Source organism: Mus caroli, unplaced genomic scaffold, assembly GCF_978045245.1.
Source record: "Mus caroli unplaced genomic scaffold, Mus_caroli_1 scaffold_4, whole genome shotgun sequence".
Classification (NCBI taxonomy): domain Eukaryota; kingdom Metazoa; phylum Chordata; class Mammalia; order Rodentia; family Muridae; genus Mus; species Mus caroli.
Genome location: NW_028227259.1, coordinates 96,597,740 through 96,610,029, shown reverse-complemented (window position 1 = coordinate 96,610,029; position 12,290 = coordinate 96,597,740). Strand labels below are relative to the sequence as shown.

The window sequence follows — 12,290 nt, the reverse complement described above, 5'->3', positions numbered from 1 at the left end:
GAGGCCAATGCATTGAGAGTGTTCAATAAATAATGGCACCTGGTGTGCCTTTCCTAGGTCCGGCTGCTTGCTGCCTGGGACAAAGCTGGGATCTTAGGAGGCAAGCCCAAGAGACTAGGGATGAAGGGTGGTAAAGCCACAAGTGAGTGGAGGCAGATTTGCTCTGACTCCCTGGCCCAGAAATTATACACCTGCTGTTGGCCTGCTTGGGTAAGGCCTGCAACGTGCACAGGCTTCTCTCATGAGTTGGCAAAGGTGTGCCTTCTTCCTGACAGATTTTTCCCTGATTCCATCTGGGTAAAAGTGCATGAAGGCTTCCTCCCTATGGGCACAGAGTGTTCACTTGACATCATTAAGGAAATTCTTCTTCCTGTGAGTGGGCGGTCCTAGGAGGTGCAAGACAGGCGTCTCCTGGGCTGTGTGGGCTACCCCAAGGGAGGAAGAAAAGGGAGAAGTTCTTTAAGATAAAGTATCATGGACAGTGAACACTCATCAGGACAGAACACCAACCATTCTATCCATCTACCATGCTGCACCCAGTGAGGACCCAAAGACGAATGCCACAGAGAGCTAGCTCATGGGAGATACTCAATAGATATTTATTCAGTCAGTGACTTAAGTTCATGCTTTAGCTTTCATCGACAATCTTTTCCTATGGAGGAGGCTCTATATTATCTGACATACTTTATGCCATCGTTGAAGGAAACATGACAGCCTCAATAAGAAAAGTATTCCAACGTGTTCCTCCATTGCTGGATGTGGACCCCAAATTCTTTTTCCTTCTTCCCCATTCACATACACATGGAACGCTCTGGGTTTTTATTTTCATGTTTTCATTCCTCTGGGCCTCTGGATGGGGGAACACTGGGCAGCTGTGAGCTAGCTAGCCTATGGCTTATCCCTGCTATACTGCTGTATTTTGTCAGACAGGAAGAGGCTGGCCACAAGTCCAGGGCTTAGGCTCCAGTTCTAGCTGACCGCTGGCTCTGGGGTGGCTTGGATATCCTGCTTTTATAACCCATTCTCTATCTGTACAACGGTCATGGTGCCGACTGGCTCACACATGGGGTAGAGGCTAGTGAGCTCACAGTTAGAGAGAGTCATGCATCCTAGGATAATATAATACTATGAGGAGAAACTCTGATTTTTTTTTCCTGGTCCTTCCACCAGCCTCACAGTTTCTAGCACTTCTGCCATTGTGGTTTTGCACATTCCTTTTAGAGATCCGAATAGTAAGCGTGACGCGTCTCCTCAAACACACATTTGCTTTAGAACGGAGCTGGCACAGACAGTAACTCTGGTTGCAGCAGGTGCCCAGTGGAACACAGCCAGCAGCGAATGGGAATCATCTGGGAGAAGCACATCAGAGGTAGGGTTTCTGGAAGTGTCTGTCACTCAGCGTGGATTCAGCTAAGCTACGCGTTTGAAAATAATTCTACTGCTAAACAAGAAACAGGTCCTTGTGCCTAAAGATGCACAGTCTTTTCAGATTACAGCCACAGATAAAGGTCATAAGAAAAATCAAAAACACACACACACACACAGACACACACGTACCAATGAATTATTGCCCTCCCCATTTGAATACATAAATCAAATTCCTTGAGTGCCAACTGTGGGGCTCCCAGTAGAAGAAAATTCCCCTTTATGGGTCAACTGATGAAGAAGTCAGCAGTGTAACACAAGAGAACAGCTAAAACCCAAAGCAGACACAACTGTCCCAAGCAAACGGGCATCGGTAACACCAGCTCCTAAAACAACACGGCACATAGCCAAAATCTATTACCAGTGATTTTCAAACATGAGAAAGGACACGCAGACATTGTTTCCTTAAAAATAGAAACTTCCAGAAATAAGATTCCTTTAGAAAAAAAAAAAAAAAGGCCATCACACCTAACATTAGCCCAAAGGTGACTCAAAGGTACACTCAGTTTCATACGGTGTGCCAAGCCAGCACTTTCCGTCCGCCTGCCAGAGGAAGCGAGGAGATGAGTGTTGGCCCTTTCCCAGTGCCCTCTCAAGGATACTGGCTAGCCAGGAAACACAGCCCACGAAGCCCCCACTTACAGCTTCTGTTGCCTTCTTGAGTTTTGGGTCCCAAATCTGGGAAGCACGAGAGCCAGGCAGCCCTTGCTCCTCACCATGTCTGGAACTCGGCAGTGGCAAGCTCGGTGTGAAAGACCATCCGAGGGAAAAGGAAGAGGCGCTTACTCACCTTGCACTCAGCGCAGAGCTGGCACCGGTTATAAAAACAACACAACTCCCCGGGGGAGGCGCGCCTCCCAGCCACCTTGCCTCATCTCCAATTTGGAGCTGCAGAGCTGGCTGGCTGGCTGGCTGGCTTGGGAGGGAATGGCCAGCAGGCAGACAGAAGGGGAGAGACCCCCCCCCATGAATACCTCAGAGAGAGTCATTTCAAGTGGGCTTGGACACCAGGGCCTGTTTCCTGCAGAAAAGTGAGTTTCTCCAGGGATTGTAAGGTACACAGTAAAGGGCTACCGATAGACTATTAGGGGTTGCTTAGACTGGTCCTCTGTAAATGTGTCCAGCTGCGTGTGATGGGGAGGTGGGGAGGTGGGGAGGGGGTGTCAGCCACAGGAGGGAGTTAAGATTGTTTCTGGGAGTCACCTCCATGATCTGACTGCCCAAGGATCCTGCTTGCCAAAAGCCTATGGATAATGGGATTCTCTCTTCCTCCCCACATCTTTTAAACATTTAAAACACTTTGCTATTATTATTGTTGTTGCTGTGGTGGTGGTGGTCGTCTTGATATGATGCATGTGCCACAGTCACACATGGGAAGGTCAGAGGACAACTTTCAAGACTAAATTTCCTCCTTCCACTGTGAGACAGAGGGATCAAACTCAGGTCATCAGATATGCATAGTAAGCACACTTTACCCCCACGGCCACTTCCCTGGGCTCCATTTAGCATCTTTTGCAAATATAGACATATAACAGCAAACTATTTACTTCCGAATATTTTTATATATTTAGGGTTGTTTAAAAACTGAAGATGCATAGAAGCAGAGAGCCAAGGTGGCCCTTGTTGCCTCTGCCCACAGGCTGGGCCCAAGCTAACCTCTTCCTTCCAGCAGACATTCTCATATGCCGCCAGCTGCTGCTCCACCTTACCCTAATTCCACCAAGGGTTGGGTGGTGGTGTCTACTTCCCCTGGGCCATCCAGATGCCATTCATCGCAGAGATTCATAGTCATGAAATGCTGCCAGACCTGACCTCATGACCTGGGAGAGAAAGACACTCCAAGGAGAGGCTCTGAGCCCAGACTCTCACACTCTCCCTCCCTTTCAGGTCATTCTCCCAGGCTTCGGTTCCTAATGCCTAGACTTAATGCCAGGGTGTTACCCCGGTGCAGTCCAGTGAGCCATGCTGACTGACTGACCATATCCCCCAAACTCCTGAAGCCTGGTTTCCCTCTGAAAAGCATACATAATTTTTCATGCTCTGTAAGATGTTTTTCCCCTTTAAGAAGACTGGCCTCAAACTCACTAAGTACCAAATGATGGCCTTGAACTTCTGACCCCCCTGCTTCCACCTGCAAAGTGCTGAGATTCCAGGAATGCGCCACCATGCTCAGCTTCTGTGCTGCAGAGGGTTAGACCTAGGGGCTCATGGTGTCAGGCAAGCCTTCTCCCAACTGCTACGTCCTCACCTTACATCTATAGAGCTTTCTAACTTGATGGTTTGTTTCTCCATGAGCAAGTCTGTCACTGCCAACTGGAACCAGAAACTGTGAGGTCCCTTACCAGTCTCTAGGGATCCCAAGCATATGTCTTCTCAGAAAATTGTCAAAGAGGCCGTGGATGTGACGTGGTGGCAGAGTATTTGCCTTGCATGGATGAACTTCAAAAAACTCCACCTTCAGGGGAGCTAATGCCTTCTTCCGGTAATCCACAGGCACTGCACAACACATTTCCCAAACACACACATATGCACGAATAAAATTAAAATACACCTTTATTCAGTCAGTAGAGGGCCTAAAATTCTGAGGGAAGGGAACACAATACTTGTAGGGGTTAAGAGATAGCTCAGAGGTTAAGAACTTGTGTTCCTACAGAGGACCTGGGTTTGCTTCCCAACACCCTCATGGGAGCTTATAATTGCCTATAACTTCAGTTGCAGGCGACCTGGTGTTCTTCTGGCCTCCACAGGCACTAGGCATGCATACGGTATTCAAACATAAGCAGGCAAACATTTACCATTTACACACACACACAAATCTTTAAGAAAATAATAATAATTGTAAAAAAAAAAAAAAAAGAAAAAAGAAAGACATCCCACAAAAAACCCACGTGCAAGTGGGAGCCTGCCTAAATTTGAGCACTCCAGGGGTGCAGAGATGGGGTCCCTAGGCAAGGTGGCTTGCTAGGCTAGCCCAGTGCATGAGCTCTGGGTTCGGTGACAGTCCTTGCCTCACTAAGTAAAGTGCAGAATCTTTGACTAAGACTCAACCTCTTGCCTCTGCATGCACACACACACACACACACACACACACACACACGCACACACGAATATGCACACTTGCACATTCTGCACACAAACACACACACAAAACTTAAAAGGAAGAATATGTTAGAGAACTATCATTAATGTAGGAATGAATTCAAAGATTATCACTCTTAGGTAAGTCCAGGTACCTTAGGAGAAGAGATTTAAAGTGAGGTGTTTGTTTGTTTGTTTTATAAAAGCAATTTTAGGGCTGAAGTCTCTAGCTATATTTTATGTAGTGGCAGTCATGAAGAATGTCCACTAAGCAGTTATTTGTCCATTAAAGTAGCTTTTTTTCCTCTCGGGTTCCTACTTGTTAGGGTATATATATTAAACCACTATTATCTTGGTGTTGTGAAGTCTGATTAGGTTTTTAAATAGCTGTTTTTAAGTAGTGTTTCTTCAAATATTCATCGCAGGCTGTTTCAAACATAGTAATATAGAACATCTTCAAGTGTTAGAATCCGCACAGAAGAAACCAAACATCCAGTGAAACAGAAGGGATCAATCAACATGACACCAACTTACAAACTCTGCTCAGAATAAAGTGCTCAGATACTACATAGAGAAACCCTGTCTCAAAAACCAAACATGCTGGGGCTGGTGAGATGGCTCAGCAGTTAAGAGCATTGACTGCTCTTCCAGAGGTCCTGAATTCAAATCCCAGCAACCACAGGGTAGCTCACAACCACCTGTAATGAGATCTGATGCCCTCTTCTGGTGTGTCTAAAGACAACTACAGTGTACTTACATATAATAATAAATAAATTTTTGGGCAGGAGCAAGCTGGGCCTGGAGCGAGCAGAAGTCCTGAGTTCAATTCCTAGCAACGACATAATGGCTCACCACCATCTGTACAGCTACATTGTACTCATATACATAAAATAAACAAACCTTTAAAAAAACAAAAACAACAACAAAAACAACAACAAAAAAAGCATATATGCCGGGCTTGGTGGCGTACGCCTTTAATCCCAACACTTGGGAGGCAGAGGCAGGCAGATCTCTGAGTTTGAGGCCAACCTGGTCTACAAAGTGAGTTCCAGGACAGCCAAGGCTACACAGAGAAACCCTGTCTCGAAAACCCCCTACCCCCACCCCCCCAAAAAAAAGCAAATATACACAAAAGTTAGACCATTGTTCCAAGTCTTAGCTGTGAAAGTCTATTACAGAGAGTTAGTTGGGATCCCGGAAGCATAACTTTTCAAGACACACCAGGACAAACGTCTACAAGTTACATACAAGGTAAGGGCAAGCATCGCTCATGCCACAAGCTCAGGGCTGATCTGAGAGCACAAATCAAATACCAGAGTTTTGGAGTTCTGCTGTGTCTTCTGTTCCTATGGTGGAGAGGCCAGGGAGTGTCTCTGAGCAGCTAAGTTTATTCAAGGACATAATGAGACCACAGAGGGAAAAGGTCTTTGGAGGTTCCCAGGGCTGACTCTAAAGAGGACCCAGGGGTAGTGCCATAAAAGCACAGGATTCTTTTTTTTTTTTTTTTTTTCTTTTCTGGAGTTCTTCTAGAACTCCTTCAGATGGGACAGAAGGAGCATAGGAGAGTCAGGGTCCTTCCTAAATTCCACATTTCCAAAATTCTGGAGTCACTGATAGGTCTGTGTCTGGGCCCATGCTCTAGAAGTCAATAATTTCAACAAGAGATCAGATATCACTCTTTTCTCTGAGAACAGCTCCCACTCAGTTCTTCTAATGAGAACAAAAGCAATGAGATCCCTAGGAGAGGTTCCACCTTCTCTCTCTAAGGAGAAGGTAAGTCTCAGTTCCCCAACTACAGCAGATCCACAGTGATTCTTGTGCAATTACAGAACGGCCACCCCAATGAAGAGACAGAGGCAGGACAACCAAGATGGTGCAGGGTGGGTCCTCTTCTGACTCTGTCTAGCTTGACCACTCCAAACCACAGTCTTCTGGGGTATTTTAAAACCAGGACTCTTAAGATGAGAATACCAGCTCAATAAGAGTGGCTGGGATTTGTACTTGTGTGTTTTCAGCATTAGAATAATTATTCGAATACATAGTGGACACTCAAGAAATTCTTGCAGGCTAAACACACAGATGCTAGAGTTAGTGGATGCCCACGGCCATCGTGTGAAAGATACAAAATCATCGCTGATGATAAACAGCTCACCATCCTCCAACCCAGCCTTTACTTAAAAGCATGCACCCGTCTCATGCTTCCATAATCCCCTGACTCAACTTCATTTAGATTTTCCCCGTTCTATGTAATACATAATTGTTTTTTTTTTAAAGATTTATTTATTTTTATTATATATAAGTACACTGTAGCTGTCTTCAGACACTCCAGAAGAGGGAGTCAGATCTCATTACAGATGGTTGTGAGCCACCATGTGGTTGCTGGGACCTGAACTTTGGACCTTCGGAAGAGCAGTCGGGTGCTCTTACCCACTGAGCCATCTCACCAGCCCTGTTTTTTTCTTAATTAGAAAATAAAGTCACTCTTTGAAGAAGTTACCACTCACACACATGAAGTCTGTTTGGAGATTGCCCCTATTAGAAATTCCAGGGTGCTTTCTCTTTTTGCAACACTGCAGATGGAGAATGTAGAATTTGATAAATTGTAAACTTAATGAGGCTTCTAACTCCTCTAGCCAGTCATTAGCTGCCAGGAAATGATCGCTGTTACTTAATTATAAGATGAAACTAACCATTGAGAAATGCTAAAAGTGATCTGATTGGCCCGCACACTGAGGACTAAGTCCACAGGCATGCCTCTATGTACCAATTAAAGCTGCATCACCTACAGTAAAATGCTGCATGTCCTTGGCTAGGATCTATGTTGTCATTTTCAGATTAGGACAACAAAAACAAAGCCAATCTAGAGCACTTCCCAAGTCCCCAAGAGGGAGCCTTTCTAACTCTGAAGATCAGGTTCCCAGTGACTGGCTTCGGTCTCCAGGAAATGTTCTTCGTTCAAACTAGGTCCCGCCCGGAATGAGAGACAGACTTAGCCATCCAATGAATCGCTGGTTTTCATAGCTGACCTTAGGCACATACCAAAGAACTTTCCAGAGAGCAAGTGCATATAAAATGTGTAGGCATGAAATCTTCATTTCCATTTTTGTGCGGCAGTTCATTTGCAGATGGGAAGTAGATAATAGAAGGTCAAACAACCTATAGAGCCATTCAGGTTCTGTTGGCATACAAGGTTTTTTTTTGTTTTGTGTTGTCTTTAAACCCAATACTGAGTTTACAGAATCGAATTTTCAACTGCAACTCAATGCTTATAATTTTATGCAATTCTGAGCCAATGTTGGCTGATCAGGTGTTGCCTGCTTTTCCTTTCTGGACCCCCCTTTCCATTAAAAAAATAAACTGGCTGATACCAGAGCCTGGAGTTTACAGGCTGTCTAGGTTCTAATCCCAACACTGTCATTTAAACTTGGTGTGTGAGGGTCAATGAGAGAAATGGCTTATGGGTAGAGAGGTTCTTGTGCACAAGTCCAAAAGAAAACCTGACTGGAGAATGTATTCAATACATCCACTCTGACATCTATGCACATACTCAAACATGCATCACACACACAAAATAAATAAATTTTAAAGTTAAGCTCAGCATGTGAGGTTTAGATACAAGAGAAACATTAATATTTTTGCTAAATATAGAAACTCCATCTCTAACTTTGGTACGAGATATGTCACAAAATTTTAGTTCCAAACTGATCACCCGAAGTTTAGAGTAAGCGATGACGTTATCAGGAAGAGACTGTATAACCTCCACTGAACAGGTGAATCCCGAGAGTTCTAGAAGGTGAGTTACTGAAGGTGGAGCTGCAGGGAACAAACCCAAGAAAGTGGTGGGAAAGAATGTGGGGTGTGTCATGGATAAGCTTCAAGGTGACTACAAGGAGCCTAAGCCACAGAACCAACGCATATCAGACAGAACCAACCACTTAAAAGCCAGTGACTAAGTCTTTCTAGCAATGCCACTGCCTGTCCCATTGCCAAACACTTAACTGAAGAGATGAGGGACGCACAGGCCTGCAGATTGCCCACACTTGCCTCCTGGTTGGCAGCTCTTGTTCTCCACACCCCACCCTTCTCAGTCACTGCCAACTTGCCAAGGTCAAGGATTTGTGTTCACTCCAGCCCTCCCCAACAGCACCATGAATGACTAGGCCTTTCTTCTTCAAATGGTCTTTGCCTGACTTCCAAGACGCTGCAACCCTCCTGAGCAGTCTTCTTCTTCCAACATGGTGCTTTGTTTAAGTTGGCTGAGTCCATCTGTCTCCAGGCTGTAGAGCCTGGGGCTTGATCTTATTTTCTCTCTTCTCTGCTTCTCTCTCCTCAGATGAATATCTCCAGTCTAAAGACCTTAAATACTACTTACATGCGTGTGACTCTCAGTTTCATCTTGGCTATATCTCCTTGTTCTATTCTATACTCTCAAAGGCAGCCACCTACACTATCACTGGATTGGTATATCAAACAGATTATACCTAAATAGGAATGCTCCACTCTGTATGTACTGAACTAACTAACTCTCCCTCTCTTACACACACACACACACACACACACACACATACACACACACCTCTTTAAGCTGACTTATTCCAGTTTTCTATTTCCTGGTTCCATTACCATCCAGAATGTTCAGATAAGGCCCAGGGCCCCCATTCTTCTTTCCCTTAATCCCAGCATTCAGCCCACCTGCTCATCTCTCTATCTTATCAGCCCACATCTCACCCCTCCAGCCATCTCCACAGTGCTGTCCCAAGGCAAGCAAACATCACCTCTGGAGTCAATGTGAGGACTTCCTAACTGATTTCCCACCCTGCCTCTGCTCCTAGCCTCCTACAAACAGTCTATTTCCCAAAGAGAGACCCCACTGCTGTTTCATTGAGAGAGATTTGATAATATCACTGTCATTCTTTTGCTTAAACCCCTTCAAGGGGTAGGAGTAGCGCTTAGGAGTCCCTACAGGATAATATGACAGGGCCCATATTTCCCCATCCCAAAGCTTTGGCTTTTCTGGCTTCCTTAAGCATTCTAAGACTATCCCCAAATGGCAGCCCCTCTCTTGACCTTTGAGGTCTCCATATGACTGACTCCTTTCATTATTAGAGCTCAACCCAGTTATTCTCTTCCTCTACCCTACCATTAAGGCACCTTGCCCAACCTCTCGTTTTCTTAAGTCTATCTGAAGTTGTCTTCTTCATTTGTTTATCTGCTTACAAGTCTGCACCTCAGTGAGACTGGAAGGCTAAGAAAACAAACACCTCCCTTATCTTATTTACCACTCCATTCCCTGTGGCTACCAGGCAGGGGCTACTCTACCTACTGGAGATCTGTTAAAGGATTAATTACCTGTAAGTGTAACTACAATTTGCAAATTATACATAATGGCCCATTGGAACGCAATGGAACGCAACAGCAAATCCAACTAATTCACCAATAGCTGCAAAAGTGCTGCAGTCAAGGAGAAGTTGAAACAGTTGACTCTATGCGGAGTTTGCAACATTATTCTGGAACCCTTGTCCCTTTCCTCACCCGGTACAGAATACAAACAGAGAATGCAATTCTGGTAGAATCTCTGCCCAAGTGGCATCTATTAGAATGTCCATAGAGCTGACGCTCACCATCTTAGGATGTTAGAGCTAAGTCAGCAGCAAGCCTCTGAAGAAATGACTCTTGGGCTGTGACCCACAGTTCTAAAGGGCTTGCTTAAGGACCCTCTTCAGCTACACATGACCCTAGGCTCACCACCTTCCTCCCCAAGAGGCTACTGCCCTCCTAAGACCCCTGGATCCATTTCCAAAAACTACCTGGAATTTGTAGAAAGTCTGAAGGAAGTTTTCAGGGAACTCTCTGAAATTCCCCTAAAGAGTTTATTTAATTCTAACATCTGCAAACACTAAGGGGTGGCTAGGTACGGCCCCATGCACAGAGGTTATGGAATTTATGTTGGATTTTATGGAGACAAAAATCTCAGATCATCATCTTGGTAACTCCTCAACTTTGGGGATTTTTTTTTTTTTTGAAAGACTTATAATAGCTGAGTTAAAATTCCATAGTTCTAGCCAGGCAGTGGTGGAGCACGCCCTTAATCTCAGAACTTGGGGAGGCAAAGGCAGGCGGATCTCTGTGAGTTCAATGCCAGCCTGGTCTACATAGAGAGTTCCAGGGCAGCCAGGGTTACACAGAAAAATCATGTCTCAAAACAAAACAAACAAAAACTCTACAGTTATGCCGCCAATATTTCCTGTATCTGAATATCCAGGAGTGGCTGGGCAATATGTGGGTGATGGACATCAGTCACTGCGTACCACGGAACTACAAAGGATGATGCTCTAAAAATATACAGAGATATGTGCAGTGGAGGAAAAGCAGAGCAGTGGCTTAGGAAAAATAAAGTTTCTAATCCTGTGTCCACAATTTATTAAATGACCTTGGTCAAGGTCTCTCTCAATGCCTCAGTTTCCACTGTGAAGAGGGAAAGCAGCATCTGTGAAGCTAGCTGACCAGAGGTGAGACAGAGGGACCGGCAGTGACTGGCTACATGGTAACTCCATTAGGTAAGTTCTACCTGTGCTAAATTAGAATTGTGTCTTTTTTATTATTATTATTATTATTATTATTTTTTTTTTTTTTTTTTTTTTTTTTTTTGGTTTTTCAAGACAGGGTTTCTCTGTATAATCCTGGCTGTCCTGGAACTCACTCTGTAGACCAGGTTGGCCTCAAACTCAGAAATTCGCCTACCTCTGCCTCCCAAGTGCTGGGATTAAAGGCATGCACCATCACGCCTGGCTTTAGAATTGTGTCTTTACTCCACTACTTCTTTGTGAAAAACTCTGTGATCAGAATTTTTCTTTTTGTTGTTGTTGTTTTGTTGTTTTTGTTATTTGAGACAGGGTTTCTCTGTGTAGCCCTAGCTGTCCTGGAACTCTATGTAGACCAGGCTAGTCTCAAACTCAAGAGATCCACCTGCCTCTGCCTCCCAAATGCTGGGATTAAAGGCGTGCTCCCCCATGCCCCAGCGTGAACTTTTTCTTTTTCTTTTTTTTTTAAAGATTTATTTATTTATTATATGTAAGTACACTGTAGCTGTCTTTAGACACTCTAGAAGAGGGTGTCAGATCTTGTTACGGATGGTTGTGAGCCACCATGTGGTTGCTGGGATTTGAACTCAGGACCTTTGGAAGAGCAGTCAGTGTTCTTAACCTCTGAGCCATCTCTCCAGCCCGTGAACTTTTTCTTATTCTTAATTTGGGAATGGCTAGTAAGCAGTGTATGCCTAGACAGCAGGCACACCTCCTTCAAAGTGAATCCTTAGAGGTTTGGTTTGAAGTTACCTCTTAGTGGTGTTCTTGCAGCAGACCCTTTTTGAAACACCAGAGAATGAACATCAAGCCAGATTCAACTTTTCCTTAACGTCATTAAAAATAAGAGACAAAATTTTAAATAATTTTAACCTAGAGACAGATAGTCCTCTTACCCCTGACAAGTAATGGGGCCAATTTTTCCTTTCTTCTCATTTCCTAGCATTGGCCTCAATGGATGAAATGGTCCCAAATGAATGGCCAAGAGCACAACTCTTTGGTGCTTAGATTTGAAAAAGTATATAATGACAGTCATACCTTTACTTCATAAAGAGCTGATTCCTGCAGTGTTGCCCTAGAACACATTCTGACCCTCCCCCTGCCCCGTGTATGGAGAGATGGCTCAGCGGTTAGGAGCACTGGCTGCTCTTCCAGAGGTCCCCAGTTCAATTCCCAGCAACCACATGGTGGTTCACAACCATCTGT

General features: G+C 44.6%; 1 protein-coding gene across 4 annotated transcripts in view; it reads right to left on the bottom strand.

Annotated features, from left to right (window-relative positions):
• Shroom3 (shroom family member 3) overlaps window positions 1-12,290 on the bottom strand; it is a 287,935-nt gene that overhangs the window by 108,388 nt on the left and 167,257 nt on the right. The window contains exon 1 of one of the 4 annotated variants that reach the window (XM_085836883.1): window positions 2,216-2,234. The exons of 2 other annotated variants lie outside the window; for them this stretch is intronic. Coding sequence is in view for 1 of the 2 variants with exons in the window: in XM_021162394.3 (XP_021018053.2) it covers window positions 2,068-2,144 (77 nt within the window). In the remaining variant the exon portion in view is untranslated. Of the gene's footprint in view, window positions 1-2,067; window positions 2,196-2,215; window positions 2,235-12,290 lie in introns of those variants that run through there. One more of the 4 variants, XM_021162394.3, reaches the window with a different exon arrangement.